Source organism: Astyanax mexicanus, chromosome 3 (genome assembly GCF_023375975.1).
Source record: "Astyanax mexicanus isolate ESR-SI-001 chromosome 3, AstMex3_surface, whole genome shotgun sequence".
Classification (NCBI taxonomy): Eukaryota; Metazoa; Chordata; class Actinopteri; order Characiformes; family Acestrorhamphidae; genus Astyanax; species Astyanax mexicanus.
This window is the reverse complement of record NC_064410.1, coordinates 49,541,593-49,563,461: the sequence shown is the minus strand read 5'-3', so window position 1 is coordinate 49,563,461 and position 21,869 is coordinate 49,541,593. Positions and strand designations below refer to the sequence as shown.

Genomic DNA, 21,869 nt, shown 5'->3' with positions numbered 1-21,869 from the left:
AGAGGACCGTCATCTTCAAAGCCTTTCCTTATATTTGGATCAAATACCTGAGTTTTACAGACAGTAATGTGCAGTAATGAGTCGTGGAGGTCATCGTCAGGTCGTGTGCTGGAAACATTAATGACTGAATCCTCCTAAAATCACTGTGATGTTGTGTTTTACAGGATTCCGTAGGAACGAAGAGATGAAGGCTATGGAGGTTCTGCCTATTCTAAAGGAAAAAGTGGCCTTTTTATCAGGTGAGTTATTTCTTGGTATAATGTGATGCAGCATGTTATTAATTGACATGTGATCCAACCAACAGAGCAGATCGTTCTCTGCTCATGCCTTTTTGTGATAACTGTGTGACCTTTCTTTAACATGCAGTGTACAGGTCATATGAAATAGCATTTCTTTTTATAACATGTACCACCTATAATTAAACTGCAACATTCAGGTACCACTTACTGCTCTAAATAATTACAGAAATTGTGTAAAAAATGTTTTTCCTCAAGAATGCATGGCTTCACTGGTTCCCACTGTCAGGCTCTTACTAGTCTTTTGATGTGTGGTCAGCTAACTGACCAGGTACTTTTAAAGGTTATATTAGAAATATTAAGACATTGAAATAAAAATTGTATGTATAAATATTTAAATATATTAAATACAACTAAAATACATAAAGAAAAAAAAATTAAGCCACTTTTTGATATGTCTGCTTTGGGTGTGCCATATCATATCGTATGCAATAATATCGCCAACCTTTTTAAATATTGTGAACTAGGGCTGTCCCTAACGATTATTTTTTAAACGATTATTCTAACGATTATTTTTTTCGATTAGTCGACTAATCTATTCATTGAGAAACATATTTAAATAATTATTTTACGTTTTAAAGCAAACGATAAATTACTATATTTATATATAATAACAACAACAACAACAACACAAGCCTACTAAACCAAACCCCACACTTATAATCACTTACATGTACAGCACGTTGTTTAGATCTATAACGCTAAAAATGGATAAGCTCCCATACACCACAACCGTGTGTTGCACTGTTTTCTGTGACCGCTAGATTTTGTGACCACTGGCAAGTAGTTCTCAGCAGACCGGTGCACTGGCCGATTCGAAACGTGTTCGTTTCTAATGTTTACCCCGACTAGCCAAAACGGTTCAGTTTAGGGCTGAGGGTAAGGTGTAGGTATAGAAAGCTTCCGTTTTGCCAATGAACGCTCATAACCGTGAGCACTGGTCACAAAATTCCGACGGTGACAGAAAACGGTGTGACACCGCAGCGCCGACGGCGCTAGCTAAAATAACTTAAGGCAGCTAGCTTAGCTAAACACCTGAACCTATGAATAATGCTACTGTTTCTGGAAACTGCGAAATGCCATGCACAAATATAAACCAAAAATGTATAATTTCTGCCTGTGGCAGGTTTAAAACCTTTGGTAGACAGCCTTAAGTCTTTTTAAGGACACCCGCGGAGACCCTGATGTAAACGGCAACTTACTGTGTGACCCTGTTGACATAGTGCTCCTGGATGTTTGCGCTTCAAGTGCTCCTTTTGCACGTATGGCAGAGGACCACATTGTTGCCCCTTTGCGTGAAATGCTCCCAAACTTTAGATGCCCGCTGGCGTTTTTTTGTAGCTGGAGATTGCTCTCCGGAGTCCAAGCTCTCTAGAGCTTAGATTCTCTGCCCGAACCCGACATGACCCGAGGCCCGCCCGTAAATCCGACCCGGGCTCCAGAAAATAGTCCGAGATGTAGGCGTCTGTTTTTTAATTATATTTTTATTTTTAAAAAAATAACGAAAACTGAAAGTGAAACTAAACTAATTTATTTATAAGCGCTGTTTTCACTACCGCAGTTCTACAGCGGGGGTGTTGTGCCGATTCTGTCCGCGAAGCGGGAGTCAGATTCAGCAGAGAGTCGGATTCGGCACAAACGCGGCGGCACCTCGCGGTCCGCGGTGTCAGTTGTAAGCGCTCGCGCTCGCTCATTAAAACGCTCATTAAAACGCTCATTAAAACAGCCCGAAAACAGCCAGTTGGAATTTTTGGGCCCGATCTAACCTCTAATGCTCTCCACAGGCGCCGCCATGTTTACGACGCGCCGACGCACGTTATGCAAATCGATGTATTTTTGTAATCGATGACGTCGATTATGTCGACGCGTCGCCCCAGCCCTATTGTGAACTATATTATTCTGTATCATATTGTGAACTGCATCACCTAGCCCTAATTATCACATCAACTGTGTGACCATTCTTTAACCTGCAGTGCACAGGTCATATGAAATAGCATTTGTTTTTTTATAACACGTACCACCTATAATCAAACTGCAACAGTCAGGTACCCCCTACTGCTCTAAATAATTACAAAAATTGTGTAAAACATGTTTTTCCTCAAGAATGCATATAATGGCTGCATGGCTTCACTGGTTCCCACGGTCAGGCACTTGCTAGTCTTTTGGTTTGTGGTCTGCTAATTGGCCAGTTTCTGCCCGTCTTTGCCAAGTCTGATCACCAGAAGTCAGAATCTCTGACCAGTCTCTAACCTTGTCCAAGCTGTGATAAAATGCAGATTACTGACTGGCCTGTTGATTAATAACCAAGTATCGTAAGAGTGGAGTGTAAAGTATAGACAATTCTTCACAGGGGCATGTGTTTAATCCATGTGATCTGGTTGGTTTGTTTTGTTGTTGTTTGAGGTGAGTCTGGGGCTGTTTGTCGGTGTGTTGAGAGCTCAGAGAGCACTTGAGCAGGTGTGAGTGTGAGTCAGTCAGCAGTGCAGAGTGCACTCAGAGTTTACAGCCATCAGTGAAAAGCTGAGCTTCACTTGCTCCCTGTGACTGGATGCAACAAAGGTTTGCTTTATTTATTCTGAAGTTATATGGCAGTGAGTTTAAAATTCTCATCCTCCCTTCATCTCAGAGTTACTTGGGCTTAGAGTGCAGCACATATAATAGAACAGAGATGTTGTAAAAATGCTGTGAAAAACTTTTTAAAGACCTGTAGGCCTTTCATGGTAAACTATAATAATGGGCACTATAATAATGAGCACTTCATTGTAATATAACATAAGTCACTAGTGTAATAATTGTGACAGGCCTTAAAATAAGAGACCAAAAGAGTTTGTGTAAAATGAGTAAAGTTGTTTTATCCTATAAACTACAGACATTTCTCCCAAATTCCAAATAAAAATAGTCATTTAGAGCATTTATTTGCAGAAAATGAGAAAAGGCTGAAATAACAAAAAAGATGCAGAGCTTTCAGACCTCAAATAATGCAAAGAAAACAAGTTCATATTCATAAAGTTTTAAGAGTTCAGAAATCAATTTTTGAAGGAATATCCCTGGTTTTAATCACAGTTTTCATGCATCATGGCATGTTCTCCTCCACCAGTTTTACACACTGCTTTTGGATAACTTTATGCCACTCCTGGTGCAAAAATCAAGCAGATGATGATTGCTTGATGACCATCCATCTTCCTCTTGATTATAACTCAGACGGTACATCCACCAACATAAACCATATGTAGTGCTTATGTGAGTGTTTTGTAGGGGTTTTGAGTGATTTCTAAATAATAAAAAGTCTAAATCATAAAAAAATATGTAGCCTTAATATCTCTCACTCAAGTCCGCACATCCTCTAATCCTTTTGTCTTGGTCAGATGAATGACTGTGCACACACACTGTGGTGGTGCATAGCCGTGCCCTCCAGCTCAACTACTGCAGTTAGCTCTGTTCTTTTATAGCCAAGCACAATACACACAGCTAGCTTCCAGTGACCTCCCAACTGGGTGTATTTCCTAAAAGTCTCAAAAGCCTGGATTAAAGGTCTTTTAAAGCTTTTTATTGTGATGCTGAAGTAAGAAGGAGAAACAAGATGACAATCTCTGGATCTAATACACACAACAATAAGCACATTAAAAACACAGTACCTCCATACAGTGCAGGTGATGGTTGTCAATAGTGTGTCCTGTGTAGGGGTGTAGATGTAGGTGCCATATCATATCATATATATGCAAATTGCCAAAAGTTCTAACAAATGTAAAAAAAAAATCCTTATAGTGATGTTTTGATATTTTGGAAATCAGTGTTTTTTGTATTTGTTTTGCTATGTACTGTTGTTTGTTTGCAGGTTATATGCACTAAACATGGTACAATATTTGTTGCATTACTTACGCTGCATTTACACTGCTCCGTCGCATCAACGCACATGGTCGCACTGCCCCCCTCCAACTGGTTGCATGTGGGCGTGACCAAGGCCTTCCCTGCGTCGTCCAATTAAATCGTTCTAATAAATTTAAATGCTTTTATACAAGCTATTATTATTTTCAATAAATAAAAAAAATATAAATGTATATTAATAAATATAAATGTTCGATTGAGCTTTATTACACTGTCTAGTGAGCAGAATATAGGCTAACAAAAGCAAACCTATCCAAATCCATTAAATTATATATTAATATTTTAAAAACCCACTAGAGACCCCAACAATCTCTGCAGGCTTTCTCCTCGCTGTATTACTGTGATCAGAGTCCTGTAAATCAGCAGGGTTTTAATATATGAGGCAGGAAAGCCTGAAACTTCTTTTCCAGGCTTCTCAGGACGCTTGAAAGCGGAACTAAATGTTTTCAGACACTGCGCTGCAGACACGTATCAGGCGAACACCTGCTCTCTGATTGGACAGACGCATCGCGTTGGACGGATTCATTTGCATAAAGTTCAGCTCGGCTCAACTTTTCATCGCATCGCATCCCCCGCTTTTGACGCATCAGACACGTGATGCACCGCGCGACTGCGTCTGACGGAGGCGGCGCTTCCCATTGAAAATTTATGGGATACGTCGCTGTGCGTTGTCGCGACGGAGCAGTGTAAATGCACCGTTACTGACTGACTTACGTACTTACTTACTTATTTATTTATTTTGTCATTTAGTTATTTATTTTCTTACACTATTATTATTTTTTACCAACTCAGGGTCTCTACTGGTTTGTACTGAATGTATTAAACTCTTGTATTTGTAGTAAATAAAACTTAAATAAAATTATAACAATAATATTTATTTTGTTGCAGTAGTATATTCTTGAGATTAATATAAACAAGTCAATGGTTTTTCATATCACCCAAAATATCGTTATTGCAAATATCCTGAAATATTGTGATATTATTTTAGGGCCAAATTGTCCACCTATAGTCCTGTAATGTAGCACTGTAGATCTGCTGTCCATATTAAAACACTGGTGATAAAGATTGATGCTAAGCTGTGCTTTATAAAGCAGAAGTGACAGAGTGCAGAGACGCTGTGATTGCTCGTCACGCAGATGTGATTATTGTTATTTTTTGTTCTTCATGCCAGAGGGATAAGATGGTTGATCCTATTAAGCGAACACTCAATTAAGAGGGTTCAGCACTTTTCCAGCTTGGGAAAATCTGTTGGGATGTGCTGGCAGGCATGCTTCATTACGGTGGAGTCAGTGCTCTTTACACTTTACTGAGTCTGTCTGCTGAGAGCAGAGGATTTTAAAGAGGTCAGGGAGGAAGAACAGAGAGGGGATTAAAGCTCAGAGATAGAGAAGAACCCTTTCCTCCTCCTGCGCTGCTGCTCTGTATCCTGGAGCTCGTTATTTAGCTGATGTTAAACTGAGGTATTTATCTTAAAGCCTGTTTTCAGTAATTGATAATCCTTCCTAAAACTAGATAACAGCACTGTTACAGACCACAAAGTAAGGTTTATTCGCACATTACCAGACTAAAGTAACTTAAATCAAATTTTTTGCCCTAATGTGACACCTGTGTGTGTAAAATCCATTATTTTTTACTCATTAAAGGAATTTTAGATGCAGAAAATCAAAATATTGATTTTTTTAACTTTAAAAATTATAATATTACGGATGATACAATATTTCACACCCCTAATTTACTTTTATATGTGGTCCTAAATTGGATATGTATGTGATTCATGGGCATGCCATCATGTGAATCTAAATTAGGGCTGCGCAATATATTGTTTAAGCATCGATATCGCAATATCTGCATGTGCAGATGTGTCAACAAAGTGCAATTTTTGTGCAATGTCAAATAACATTTTAAAGCTTTTTTTTTCTGCATACAAAGAAACATATTATACTTTTCTTATTTTACAGTACATCATCTACCAGAGTAACAGTTATACAGTTCTGGGGAAAAAAAATCAGAGACCACTTAAAAAGGATGAGTTTCTTTGATTTTACCAAATTGAAAAGCACTGGAATATAATCAAGAGGAAGATGGATGATTACAAGCTGTCAAACCGAGCTGAACTGCTTGAATTTTTGCTCCAGGAGTGGCATAAAGTTATCCAAAAGCAGTGTGTAAGACTGGTGGAGGAGAACATGCCAAGATGCATGAAAACTGTGATTAAAACCAGGGTTATTCCACCAAAAATTGATTTCTGAACTCTTAAAACTTTATAAATATGAACTTCTTTTCTTCAGGTTATTTGATGTCTGAAAGCTCTGCACCTTCTTTTTTTATTTTAGTCATTTCTCATTTTCTGCAAATAAATGCTCTAAATGACAATATTGTTATTTGGAATTTGGGAGAAATGCTGTCTGTAGTTTATAGAATTAAACAACAATGTTCATTTTACTCAAGCATATACACATAAAGAGTAAAAAAATGAGAAACTGATTCAAAAACTGAAGTGGTCTCTTGATTTTTTTTTTCCAGAGCTTTATATACCAATACCATTAGTTTTACTCTAATAATTGATTCACATATTGCATTTCTTAATATTTGTAACATGTTGTGTGATTAAAAATTACTGTACTTTTAGGTCAAATGTTTATGAATATTGCTAATATATTAGATAATATGGTGCAGCCCTGCAGCCCTATTGTGAACAGTAAGATCAGATTTCACGTGTGGTTAATTAGAGCACCAAACATTCTAAAAATACTGCTGGATTATACTTGATTTAGTGTGACCAGCATTAAAATGGGTTCTTTATGTGCTTTAGTCTGTTGAGTGTGTTTACTGTATTGCTGGATGGTGTGTGTGTGTGTGTGTGTGTGTGTGTGTGTGTGTGTGTGTGTGTGTGTGTGTGTGTGTGTGTGTCTGTCTGTGTGTGTGTGTCTGTGTGTGTGTGTCTGTGTGTGTGTCTGTGTTAAATTGAGAGGTTTGTATTAAATGCTGCAATACTGTACACTGTGTTACATTCTTAATGGGGATCGAGTGAAAATGTGACTTTAGTGAGGGACTTTAGTGAGGCCTCTTGAGAGCCAGTGTTATATACACACACACACACTTGATTAATTCCCATCCTACATAGCATTGATGCTACACGGTATTGATTTTTATTCAGAGCTGAAAACATATTATTTCATATCTCTTGTCGTACTGAAGACTGTTCATTATATCTCCCTCAAACTTGTTCACTCCCACAGTGGCAGTATTAGAAAGCCTTTCCTGGACAGCAGAGACAGTTACTCCAACAAAGCAGGATTAATTGGGTTTAATTTCCTTGATCTTGGGAGACATGTTGAATAAGCTGTATATATACTGTAGATCAGTTAGATGCTGTGGAGCAGAGGGAGGCAGCTGTGTGGAGTGGTTTGGATTGTTTTTAAGTGGTTTAGAGAGCCCCTCCCACCTTCAGGGCAGAATCATGAGAACCTGGAGCAGCAGAAATGTATATCCACACCATAAACATATGGCACCTACCTTAATGCAGTGTGTGATGTGGGCTGGTATATGTGTGTCCAGTGTAAACATAACGTGACCCAGCCCCCACAGTCACATACTGGTAAACATTCCTGCACCCAGCACACAAAGGGCAAAAAGTTATTGTTAGGGGTGTGATGAGACACTAATATCACGAGACGAGACGAGACACGATACTGGGTTCACGAGAACGAGACGAGATTTAAAAATAAAATTTTAAAGAAAATGTCAAAAATGAAAAATTGAAAAGTAGAGTTTTATTTGACAAAATCATATAACGCAAACTTAACAGACTGGTTTCTCTCACACACTGATTTTATAAGAAATAGAAATAAGAATAAGAATAAAAAAAAAATAAAATAAAACTTTTCTGGGTCTTATATAGAGCAAACAATAAGTGCAAACCACAACCAGTCATATTAAGCCTATGGTTTGTGTTTTTTCTCCTAAATCTCTTTTTTTCTATTTAACTATGCATAACCATAACCAGTCATATTAAGACTACGCTTGAAGAGAAAACAGAGACAGAACATTTTTACAGTACAGTACAGAGCTAAGGGATTAGTACAACTGCCTGAATGAAATAGTCATGCTTACGATTTACTTACAGTATTTATATATGGGTTGTGTCTTGTTGGTCACTCTGTTACCGTTTATTGTTTCCACTGGAAAACCAAAATGCAGCCAGACATACAACTTAAAAGTAGCAGAAGCAACTTCTATGCAAATGCCTGAATTTTCCTCTTCTGCTGAGAGCTGCTCTCACTGCTCAGACCTCACACTTGCTGCTATCGCTACTGTGTTGCCAGATCCCTCTTAAAAAGTCCACGCTAAACTGTTTTTTTTCCCTGCGAGGCAGGTTTAAACTTGACGAGAAATATCGTCACGTTTTCATCTCGCGAGATCTCGTCACACCCCTAGTTATTGTGTATTAGTTGTAATGTGTATAGGTGGTTGGGTGTATATAAACACTCATCCACATATGCGTGTATATATATATATATATATATATCAATGTATATCTGTGTGTGTATATATGTGTTCATCGAAAGATCCAGCTTGTTATGCAAATAGGCAGACAAATATTTTTGGGGTCTGTCTCTGAATGAACTGTCTGTGGATGGATGTTCTATTCATATGAGCAGCAGTCTGACTGTTTTTCTTCTTCCCCTCCAATCCCTCCTTCTCTCCACCAGGTGGCAGAGACAAGCGCGGTGGTCCGGTCTTAACATTCCCCTCACGTACCAACCACGACCGAATACGGCACGAGGACCTACGCAGACTCATCGCCTATCTCGCCGGCATCCCCAGGTAAGCCCCAGAGAGAGACACACACACACACACACACTCAGACATAAACACACCGACGTCTCCCCTCACAATATCTGCACACTTTCTCACCATGCATCCCCTTCTGTAATCAGTCTCCTTGATTACTGCATGATGGGTAATTCCTGCAAAAACGCTACTCATGCAGTAATACGTGCAATTTACATAGTATCGCCAGAAGTTTGTGAACACTTTCTTATACTGTGTTTCCATCACTTCTCCTCTTATCAGGAAAGGCTTTCTATGACATTGTGCAACATTGCTGTAAGGATTTTATCGCATTAGCCTCATTATCATTAAAAAGGATTATTACACCTAAAGGTGTTTGATGAAGCTCAATCACTGTAGATAGCGGATTAAAAGCTTTTAATGCCTTATTCAATGCTTGGCATTTTGTTATGGTTATGGACCTTAGTCTTATGTCTGGCTACTGTTGAGCACACTGCTCTATTGTGTGCGCTTTGCCTTTAAGGAGTTAGTACATGCTGTGTGTTTGTGTGCAAGGCCTGTGTCAACAATGGGTGCACATTAAAGTAGCATTATGTCAGAATTGAGAAAGTGTTTGGGCCTAGACTTCCCTACAGTCCTAGACCTGCTTTGCACATGAATTCTTGGACAAGCTGAGATGCCAAACGAAGTAAAAGAAGCATGTGATGGAGTAAAGTTACAGGATTTTATACGTTTTTCACATTAGAGAGTGCTGGGAGGAGTTTTGGTTTTACTGAGAGGAGTTTTTGTGGGTTAGATGCAGATTTAATTGGTTTCAAACTCTGATCTTGGAATGCTAGTGGTGTTGCATAGAACCTATGAACCTCTGACTCTCCCCACATTACTCCTACTGTGTTGTTGATCAGCACAGGCATCTGTTAGCTGATCAAAGTATCAGAGCTGGGTCTCTGCGCTTTCCTCCAAGTCTGTTTGCATCAGCAGCAGGAAAAGAGAGTGTAGCTGACTTTACATGTATTGGAGGAGGCATGTGTTAGTCTTCATACTGCATGGCTGCAATTCAGATACTAGTCAACCTTTGTTAATATTGAGAAGATGAGATTGTTCTGCACAGCAATATTTACTTTTCAGTATGAGGAGCAGTCTGTGCAGTATGGAACTTTCCAGCCCTGGAGTGTATGGTTCTCACTGTGCTTAGTGTTCCCCCTTAATTAAAGAACAGAGCATGGCTGCTGTGTCTCCATGTGTCACATCATCCCATCTCCCTCATGGAAGAGCTGTCTTAGCCTGTCTCGCCTCCAGCCTTCATTATCTCATGCTACGTCTTTATTCAGCCGCCTTTAGTCTGGGAGTTTGGTCTGCAGTGTGTTTGGTCACATTGCATCACTAACAACACACACATGCTGCTTTAGTTCTGTTGTGATCATATTATATTTTTAGATGTATTTTTGAAGGTGTACTGGATCTTTTCTTTGTTAGAGTGGTTTTCAGTGTAGTCATAGGGTTCCAGGCAGGGCCTGTCATGGTAATTATTATTGACTTATTTATAGCCAATATATGGACAATATATGGATCTTTTTTGCTGACCTTAGTATTTAGTAAAATCAAAGAAACTCATCATTTTTAAATGGTCTCTTATTTTTCTCCAGAGCTGTATATTGTACACAAACAATATATAGGGATCCCATGATCCCAGTTTGTTGTTCTTCTCTGTGGCTCCGTTTACCCTGTTACTTACGCATGGTGGAAAATGCGACACCTGAACAAGTGAACAAGAGAGAGCGATAAGAGGGAGGGACTTAAAACAAGCCTAAAAAATGATAAAGAGAGCGTTATTGCGGGAGCGTGGGCCAGATCCTGAAAACCTGCAGCAGTTCAGCTTTTGCCAACAGACCTTCCTCCTCCTCCTCCTCCTCCACATCATCGCTTTCTCCTCTCAGCTCCATCCACTACACCCACACAGTCACACCAGAGAGAGAGAGAGAGAGAGCTAGAGTCTCTTAGCAATTCCCATAGAGAGAGAGAGAAAGCAAATGAGAGAAAGAGAGAGAGAGAGAGAGAGCTCAAGTCTCTTAGCAAATCCCATAGAGCGAGAGAGAGAGAGAGCTAGAGCTAGAGTCTCTTAGCAATTCCCATAGAGAGAGAGAGAGAGAGAGAGAGAGAGAGGGAGAGGGAGCTGCGCAGAGCCGGAGAGTGATGGAGAGCAAACGCAGAGAGAAGTGGGGGGGTGGACGAATGAGAGGGAGCGTGCACAAGAGTGGGTGGAAGAGCGAGCGAGCAAGTGAGTGAAAGAGAGAGAGAGAGAGAGAGAAAGCGCGCAAGAGGAAAACAGTGTTGCAGTGGATGCAGTTACAGCATGCATGTGCAGCTGCTGATGGCGTATGTGTGTATATGCAGCTCAGCTCGGCTTATTTTCTCGTAACTCAGAACCCGTCTGCACATCTGCACAGCTGAGCGGCAGACTGACTGACTGACTGGTGGATGCTGTGTTTACTGGTCCAGACCTGCAGTCGGAGATGCAGAGTGATGAGATGAGAGGAGAAATGTGCACAGAGTAGTTAGCTAAACTGACTGACAGACAGACAGGTAGACAGAGAGACAGGCTGTTCCAGACTGTTGCCAGCTGTTCATTTTTGGCTGATGCTCATTCTCAGCGTTTTGAAGCTGTCCACTATGGGTAAGCAATGAGCTCTTTTTTTGCCTCTGTCTTCAGATGGTCTTCAATATGGTCTTGCAATAATAATTACGGTTCAACGATATTTAACATTATTTTTGTAATTTTGTGGCACGTTTTATCCTTATACGATCTATACTGATACATTATCCCTCTAATGTTTTATTATTATGTTCATAAGTTGATCAGTTATATAGCAAAGATAATGCAGCATTCTAATTGTTCTTGTTCTCAGATGAGGTTATGATTATTCAGGTTAGATTATGTAATGCAAAGAGGATTAAAGCTCATGTTTTGTTCTCTCCTCCCCCTTCCCTTCTTTCCCTCCTTCCCTCCCCCCTCCCTTCCCCTTCTCTATCTGCATCTCTTCCTCTGTATCCCACCCTCATTCACTCCCTCTCTCTCTCTCTCTCCAGCGAGGACGTGTGTAAACATGGCTTCACGGTTATCGTGGACATGCGAGGCTCCAAGTGGGACTCCATCAAGCCTTTACTGAAGATCCTGCAAGAGTCCTTCCCTTCCTGCATCCACGTCGCTCTCATCATCAAGCCTGACAACTTCTGGCAGAAGCAGAGGACCAACTTTGGCAGCTCCAAGTTCGAGTTTGAGGTATGAGCCTTTTTATTTGATGTGCAGGTGCAGTACTTTTAAAACATGAGGCTGACTGCCTTCTCCTGGGGCTCGTTTTTCAGCAGTTACTATGAAGAATGGTGCCACGGATTGGCCAGAGCTATCAATATTGCATGCGCTGTCTGTATAGAAGCGTACCTCCTAAAAAAAGCTTGTTTTAGGATGTCTTTACACCTGAAATCTGGACCAAATGTATATTATGTTAATGTATCATTATATGCATTCAGTCTGGTTTGCTTTGGTTTTGCACTGCCAATTGGTGAACAGGCTTAAGAACTTTGATACAATATGTTGTCATCACCTATGCTGACTGGATTTTTCTGTACTTGGTGCTGATTGGTGTGTAGAAAGACTGGAGTTGGAGTTGGTAGGTTGTCCGTTCTTCTGTTTAGCAAGTTGCGTTTCCAGTTGTTGTGCTGCTGCTGCTTAAAAAATCCTAACATTAGACAAAACACTGTAATATTACTTTAAACACAGTAGTTCGTTGTACAATAGTAGCTGAATCATTGTTTAATATTGTAAATTTTCAGAGCATCCGTTTTGTATTCCTTATTTCTGTTTAAATAAGTGAATCTACAGTTACAGTAGATAAAGAAATCACAAGCAAAATAGTTTAATAGTTAGCTATAATTGATCTGAGTATTCTAAACCATCCAAAAAAGCCAAAATATATAGCTCTATCAGAACAGAATTAGTTTCTCAGGGGGGCGTCTGTGAAAAATATTTCACACTTCTACTCAGTGATAAAACTCTTTCATCTGGACTGCAATTGAAAAAACAGGAGGACCAGTGAGTTTTTTTTTTTTTTCTTCTTCTTTTTTTTGGCTTTCTCGGTCAAATGACATCGTGTTCAGTAGCTCCTCCATTTCCACTTGCTGTTGTTTTTACACTTCGGGCATGCGTTTCCACGGAGATCCACACAATTACGGTGCGTGGCAGTGGACAAATATCTATTTTATTAAACGTGAGGTGACAAAACTCAGAGATGTCCAGACAGGACTAAAATTACCGGAGGACCACAGAGTTCAGCGAAAAACAGTAGATAATTCGGAAGACATCTGAGAAAAGACGAACATGTTTGTTCCAGAGGGGAATACAATCACAGAGGACCCCCAATAAAAGCAGGACCCCCTGAGAAACTAATCCCATCTGGTCCTTTGGTCTGGAACGTGGTTTGTGGCACCTTCATTCCTGCTATTTTAGTTCGAGCTTAACTAAAAAATGTAAAGGTCTGGATCAAAAAAGGTAGATGTATAAAACACGGATAGTCTCATGATTCTGGCTCGTGTTGAAAGTGTAACGGTTTGTTTACAGATTCATAAATCTTTCCATTTTGTTAAATTAATGAGTTTTTCAGGAGGTGTTACTGTACAGGAGTATTACTCTTCTCCTGGGACTGAGGATTCTGTTTTGCACACGATTTTAAGGCTCTGTTTGAGCTGGGATTCCAAAACAGGTGCAGTCTGTGGAATAATGCTTTTAATTATGGTTAGATAATGACGGCCTTCTAGCAAGCAAGTCATTTTAATGCCTCTTTTTATGTAGAATCCAACCTTTTGACTTGTTCTCTCTCTGTGTGTGTTTGTGTATGTGCATGTGGGAGAGTCGGAGAGTTCAGTGTATTATTGTAGTGGGCAGGGTGGGCACTGTTTGTTGGTTGATGCGGAGTATGAAGTGTGGAGTAGGGGTGATGCGTGGGTGCATGTCAGAGTGTGTGTGTGTGGCAGCATTATAAATCTTCTGTTTGTATTGCAGTGTATAATACTGGTGTAATACATTTTTATGTTGTGTGTGTGTGTGGTTTGCTGGTAGTCAGTTTATCTACAGGTTATCTATAGTGATGTATTTGGTGCTGGTGTTTTCAGGCTGAGGGTGTTTGTTTGCAGTCAGTGTTAGGGAGCATGTTTTTGGTGAGCTGGAATTCTGACTGCTCACAACAAATACAGGAATTTAGCTGAAGGTTTTCTTCTTGTTTACACATAATGAGTGAATGTCCTGATAGGACTAAACAAGAATGTGTAAAAATAATCAGTCGCAGTCAGAGCACATCATTGCACAATATACCAGCTATTATGACTTTGCATACTTTTCTTTTAGTCAGTCTTACAGAAAAATGTGCTTACTCCTTATTAATAAAACAATTAATGATTATTTTGCTGTTAATATATGCTATAAAAACTAAGCTGCAATACTATTTATTTTAATACTAAAATACAGGTGAAAATGTGTTATTTACCCTCTTGATGTTCTCTAGATTTGCATAGTTCACACTTTATTGTTTGTTTTTGATCTTCAGTATTATTCACAACTAACACTGTATGAAAGTGCAGTTTTCTTATTAATCACTTAGTTACTAAATTAATTAGCACATTGAGTTATTAAATATTGTACACCTGTTATAAGCTATACACACATATATTATAATATATAACATATATTTATGTACATAATCTATGTATACAAAATATTTTGTATATATAGTGCCAAAAAAAGTAAATAATGTGGGGTTGATGCTGCAGTTGGTCAGGTTTAGGTTCAGCAACAGTATGTGCTGAAAGAATCAGGTCAGCTGACCTCAATAACTGAATATACTGAATATAGACCAGGTTATTCCATTAACGGATTTTACCTTTCCTGATGGCACGAGCATATTCCAAGATGACAAGATAGTTGTGCAGACTAACTACCTTATATTTTAAAATGTGTTTACTACACATAATCAATGCTAATGCTAGGCAGATCAAGACTGTGGTGTTTCTTCTAGAGTAAAGGCCAATTTATGCTTCTGTATTAAATCTATACCATACACTCTTGTAGCCACATATCTTACACCGTAGCCTGACTGGCACCTCATCAGAAATGTGCAGTAACTACACATCACAGTGATGCAGAGGGAGCAACTGTGATTGGTCTGCCGTGCCTTGTATTTCCGCCTTCATTGTCAAACTGCTGAGCAATGGCGGGCTCTGAGTGGTCCAGGGGACTAAGGCACTGTCACAATGAACGGGAGATTGCTAGTTTGAATCCCGCTCATGTAGCTTGCCATCAGCTGCCGGATACCAGGGAGAGCACAATATGCCTTGCTCTCTCTGGGTGGGTAGATGGTGCTCTCTTCCCACATCACTCCACAGGGTGATGTCGATCAGCACAAGGCGTCTGTGAGCTGATGTATCAGAACCGAGTCGCTTTGCTTTTCTCTGAGTGCCCTGTGATGCTACTCAGCAGCAGCAGTTCGAAAAGAGGCGGTGACAGAGTCTTTACCCTCCTGGTGTTGGGGCATTAATAGTGATGGGGAGTCCTAATTAGTGTGTTGGGTAATTTTGTCTTGTAAATTGGGGAGAAAGCAGAATTTAAAAAACATATATAAAATGCGGAGCGATGCAGACACACATATGCAGAAGTATGAAATTCAGCTATTTCTTCATCTCTTAGAAAAGAGATGAAATTATACATTAGAGCTCAGGCTGGTTAAACATGGCTTGTCTGTATTGAATAATCTGTTGGGTTATTGGAAAATGGAGTTCTTTGTGAACTACACATTTGAGAGTCAGTGCAGCCCATTTGTCTATTACAGCCTTTAGCTTCTACTATAATAAAGTAGAAGTGAAGCTCCGTTCTGAGATTTTCTCCGCCCTAAAGCTGCTTAATGGACTAAATGAAGCTTTTTTCGATGACTTAAAGGGATGTTGTTCAGGTAGGAGATTTCATTAGAATATCTGAGTGAATGCAGGTTTTGATAAGAGCAGCAGCAGCGGGACCCGTTTACCTTGACTCAACAAAAGAGCTAAACAGCTTGCCTCTCGCCTTTTCACACTGCCGAGATGGAGCCCACTTACTAGCTTTTGTCAGTCCATCTGCTCCCTCTCTCTCTGCTTCTCTCTCTCTCTCTCTCTCTCTCTCTCTCTCTCTCTCTCTTTCCATTTCACCATCTCTTCATCTCTCCATCTCTCCGTCAGTGGCTGTATATGAAGCAGGCTGCGCTTTCACTAACTCAGAAATGACATCTGTGCGCAGGCGAGGAAATGCCTGGAAGTGACTGACAGACAGCTGGACGGAGAGGAAGGACAGACAGATGTTGAGGCAGTCGTATCTCGTTTTCTAACATGATTAGTGGAAGCAGTGATTCATGAGGGCAGAACTGATTAGCCGTGCTTGTCAGATAAACAAGCCTGCATCCATCTTCTCCACCGCTCTTTTACCTGCAAGATGTTTCTGATCTGTTTTTCTGACTGGAATCACGGTGGATCTGCTGTTCTGCTGATGTTCCAGGCGACTCTGATGGCCTGAGATTTCACCAGCAGCTCCAGACTGCATGTTTCTAGCTAGTCTGGGCCTCAGGCAGTCCCCAAGCAGCAGAGTTAAATTAGAGTTTTGCCCCTTGTTAAAAATAACTGTCCCACCTTACTGGTCATTAACTGAGCCTGAAATGGCAGAGTTGAATCTTGTGGGACTCAGAGTTGTGGAGTGTTGTGGTGCTGTTGTGCATGCTGATTGATTTTCATGTTTTTCTGTTTCTCCTCTACATTTCTTCTTTTTCTTCTCAGTCCTTTAGTATTGGATGTTTTAGTCCAATAATAATGAGCACAATATTTTCTTGTTGAAGCAGCAGTCCCTGTGATTTTACTTTTAAATTAAAAACTGTAATGTTCCAAAATTGAGAGAGGGCAAAATGTTCTAGTTAATGTAATCAGTGTCCTGGCAGAGCCATCACTGCAATGTCTAATACACAGCTCTGGAAAAAAATTAAAAGTCCACTTTAGTTTCTGCGTCAGTTTCTCTTATTTTGCTATTTATAGGTGGATGTTTAAGTAAAATGAACATTGTTGTTTTATTCTTCAAACTACAGACATTTCTCCTAAATTCCAAATACAAATATTGTCATTTAGAGCATTTATTTGCGAAAAATTGAGAAATTGCTGAAATAGCAATATTCATGTTCATATTCATAAAGTTTTAAGAGTTCAGAATTCAATATCTGGTGAAATAACTCTAGTTTTTAATCACAGTTTGTATGCATCCTGGCATGTTGTCCTCCACCAGTTTTACACACTGCTTTTGGATAATTGTATGCCATTCCTGGCATACTTGATTATATTCCAGAGGTTCTCAATTTGGTAAAATCAAAGTAGCTCCTCTTGCTTAGATGAAAGTTTTGCACGTCTTGGCTGCTGGATTTTCTCAGTCAGCTTTATGAGGTAGACTCACCTTGAATGGTTTTCAGTTAACAGCTGTGCTGAACTTATCAGGAGTTAATTATTTGACTTTCTTCTCTCTTAATGTGTTTGAGAGCATCATTTGTAAATTTGTGAAGAGGTAGAGCTGGTATACAGTGAATAGCTCTATTTGAATAATGTTCTAATCCAGATTATGGCAAGAACTTTTCAACTAAGTAAAAATATAAAATACTAAAATACTTTACTAAATAAAGATCAGTCAACTTGAAAAGTTTCAAGAACATTGAAACATCCTCAAGTGCAGTAGCTAAAACCTTCAAAAATGTAATGATGAAACTGGCTCTCATCAGGACCGCCCCAGAAAAGGAAGAGCAAGAGTTATCTCTGTTGCACAGGATAAGTTTATCAGAGTTACCAGCCTCAGAAACCACATAAAGTATTTATTTGCAATGTAGGAAATAAAAATAAAAGCATTCAATGAAAAGGTGTCTGGTATATAACATAACATAACATAACAAAACAACATACTCAAAAACAAAGACATTTAGCACATTAATTTAAATTTAAATTAACATTAACCTGCATTAAACGCATTCTTCTACATTCTGTGTGGAAATTCTCATTAGAGAAGTATCTAAATTCCCAAATCTTCATATTGTGCTACTAACGAATATATGAACAAAAAAAATAATGTATTATAGCCAAGTGATAACTTAGTGTTGCCCTTTTGTCTATTGTTTTAGCAATAAACTGTAATACAGTATTTAATGTGTTTATTATTTAATACAGTAATATTTAAGCTAGTTGTCTGTTAGTGAGTTCTTTTCCAGCACAGCAAAAGCCAGCTTTGAGATTGTCATCAGGTAACTTGTCAGTCATCGCTAATATCCCATAATAACACCCTATAAGGCAGATGTAATCTGATTTAAACACACAGCTGTTTTCTCATTTCCCTCTCTTTACTATTTCCTGCTTTTTCCTTTCTATCACTGTCAAATCACCCGTGTCAATCACTTCCTTTCCTTCTCCTCCCCCACCCTGCTTTCTTCTTGTCATCTCCCTGTTCACTGATGAGTGTTTTTATTCCTCTTTCAGACCACCATGGTGTCCCTGGAGGGCTTGTCCAAAGTGGTGGATCCATCCCAGCTGACGGCAGACTTCGAGGGCAGTCTGGACTACAATCATGAGGAGTGGATCGAGATCCGCGTGGCCTTCGAGGACTTTACGGGCAACGCGCGGCACCTGCTGGCCCGGCTGGAGGAGATGCAGGACACCGTTACTCGTAAGGACTTTCCGCAGGACCTGGAGGGGGCGCGGCGTATGATTGAGGAGCACGCTGCGCTGAAGAAGAAGGTGATGAAGGCCCCTGTGGAGGAAGTAGACTCTGAGGGCCAGCGGCTCCTGCAGCGCATTCAGAGCAGTGAAAGTTACGCCAACCGAACGGTCCCTGTGGGCCCCGGGCAGAGGGAGGCTCAGGGCCAGCCCAATGCAGACACTCAGGGCCTGATGCCCCGTATCTCCTCCCTGCTGGAGCAACTGCACAGCACGCGGCAGAACCTGCACCAGGCCTGGCACGTCCGCAAGCTGCAGCTGGACCAGTGCTTCCAGCTCAGACTGTTCGAGCAGGACGCTGAAAAGGTGAGCTGCGCTGTTCACACACAGCTGAGTGCTGAAAGCTTATGAGTGCTGCTGGAACAGCCATGCCTGTATTGGTTTATTGGTTTTGCTGGATTATTCAGGTCCCCATTAGCTGCTCCTGAGGCAGCAGCAGCTTCTCTTCCTGGGGTCTGTAAACATTTGAAACAGTAAACACAATTATATATAAAGCATTACACTGCTTATGAATTAAAGGATATTTTAATTATGTGCTTTAGGCTGAAAAACAAACACTTTTGCAAAACGAATAAGCTTCAGGTCTTTTTAGCTGTTTGATTCATAGGTGAGTTATGAATTCCAGTTGTTTACAGTCTAAAATACTAGATTTTCCATTTGGGCACATATAAGCATTATATCCAATATAAAGCAATTAAAAGTAGCTCTGAATAAATACATTCAGTAATATATTGAACAGTCAGATTGGCTAAAGCTGTTTTAGCCTGCTAAGAGAAATAGAGAAATTTATTAGAAATAGAAATATGGCCTACAGTAACTTATAATATAATTAGCCTTATTCTCTTGTCTGGTATATATATATATATATATATATATATATATATATATATATATATATATATATATATATATATATATATATATATATATATATACATGTACAAACACACAAAAAGTGTACAGTGTATTAATTGGGAACACATTTATATGGACATTTTTTGCTGATGTAGACATCAGATAGTATACACGTATATATCCGCCGATACCGATGTTGATGCAGATGCCAATATACACATTTAAAACTTAGAGAGAGATTAGCAGATTAGCTTTATAACTTTAAAACTAATGAATAAAAGCTTTAATAGATTTTGAATAAGCAAAGCCACTGTCAGTCAGTTGTAGTAGCATGGTCATTGTTGCTTGTTCCTGTTCCAGGATACAAAAAATACATCAGCAAATATTTATTTAAAATATATGTCATATCGGCAGATGCCAGTGGATATTAAAAAAATAATAATAATTAAAAAATCTGCTGATATTGATATAATTCCGATATAATAATGAGTCTCTTCAAGTGACAGTTGTAATTTACATGGTATTTTGTATCTGCTTGATATTTAGATTGGTCAATTTCTAATTGAAGTTTGATAAAATGTAACATACAACTGCCAGATCTATCTAAGTAATAACATAAAAAAAAAACAGAAAACAGCTTAAACTGAGATGCTGTCTTGGCTACAGGATTGTATACATCAGTCATTGCTGTCCAGCAACAACCCCCATTGTCCTTGTACATACTTAACTTAAACATACATTCCTTATTATGTAGAGCTGAATTAAAAAATAATGTGACCTATAACTAGGCTAGGGATAATAAATACTGTATAAATATATTATATGTAAAAGTACAGTCCTACCTCTGTTCGGTTAGTCACAATGTGGCATAATGTGAATTCTTCAGTTTATTTTATGATTAATGGGACAGTAGAAATGCTTAAATTGCATGTGATATAAAAGGTTATTGGCAGGTAGCTTTGTCTCACCATCTTAAGCTGTGTTTACTGTTTTCTCTGCACTAATGGAGCAGTTTGAATGCTGCGTGTGGTGGGTGGAGGATTTTGCATGTTGCTAGGACACCAGCAGCTATTCTCTCCTCTGTGGAATCGGGTCATTCTTAAGCATTCTATTTTTATCTGCATCATCTTTATGAACTCGCCATTATGAATGTGATATAACACACACATGTACATTAAATACACCATTTTTTTTATTATTGGTGTGAAGGTTTGTATAGAGGTGTATAGAGGTGTGTGTGTGTGTGTGCTCGCTCATATATGCACACTCTCTCTCTTTCTGTACTGCTCGGTCATCCTTAACCTAACACGTGCATACACTCCATCACATGTTGCAGCACACATGGACACACGTGCCTGCTATACCCCCTCCAACCAAGTATGTTTAAAGAGTGTATGTGTCTCTGTGCTGCTGTGGCTTTTGCAGATGTTTGACTGGATCATGCACAACAAAGGCCTGTTCCTGGCGGGCTACACCGAGATCGGCAACAATCACTCGCATGCCATGGAGCTCCAGACCCAGCACAACCACTTTGCCATGAATTGCATGGTAAGATAACAGGAAAGCCACTACGTGAAATGTAAAGCTGCTTTTTTATGAGGCTAGAAAGCTATTTGGGAATGCCTTGTGAAGTGATGTTGCAATATGTGAGTGGTAGAGTTGGGGAAAAAATGATATTGCAGAATATTGCATCTTTTTCGTTTGTGATGCATTATCAATACATGAAGTAATAGAGGCTTTTACCCTCACTTCACATTTGCTTCATTACTAGGGGTGTGCCATATTGTACTGTACACAATAATATTGCCAACATTTTTAAATATAGTTAACAATATTATAACTTGTAATATTGCACCATATCACCCAGCCCTAATTATCACATCAGGGTACTACGTTTTTGCTGTTTTTAGCAACAAAAAAAATTCACACTGTTCTCATTTCCCATTATATATTTACTAGAGACTTAGAGATTATATCTGTCCAGTGTCATTTATTTTACTTTAATCCTGGATATATGGAGATATTTGGAGTGCATTCCTATTAGTACCATGATATTCTGGATCATTGACTTCTGTTACAAATCTGATAAAATTCTTGTATTTTTTTTAATATCTCAGTTAGGGATTTGTTCTTGAAATAATATATATATATTTTTAAATCAGTGTTTTGTGGGTGCTGAGTGGTCCAGCGGTCTAAAGCGCTGCCACTATGAGCGGGAGGTCGCAGGTTTGA

The 21,869-nt window shown here is 39.3% G+C and overlaps 1 protein-coding gene across 9 annotated transcripts in view; it reads left to right on the top strand.

Annotated features, from left to right (window-relative positions):
• The window catches only part of trioa (trio Rho guanine nucleotide exchange factor a), a 158,831-nt gene that overhangs the window by 62,403 nt on the left and 74,559 nt on the right, over nucleotides 1–21,869 (top strand). For 8 of the 9 annotated variants that reach the window (XM_049475422.1, XM_049475420.1, XM_049475423.1 and 5 more), the window contains 5 exons: nucleotides 165–239; nucleotides 8,894–9,008; nucleotides 12,063–12,255; nucleotides 18,546–19,088; nucleotides 21,063–21,185. In XM_049475422.1, coding sequence (XP_049331379.1) covers nucleotides 165–239; nucleotides 8,894–9,008; nucleotides 12,063–12,255; nucleotides 18,546–19,088; nucleotides 21,063–21,185 — 1,049 coding nt within the window. Of the gene's footprint in view, nucleotides 1–164; nucleotides 240–8,893; nucleotides 9,009–11,272; nucleotides 11,650–12,062; nucleotides 12,256–18,545; nucleotides 19,089–21,062; nucleotides 21,186–21,869 lie in introns of those variants that run through there. The other variant, XM_049475424.1, reaches the window with a different exon arrangement.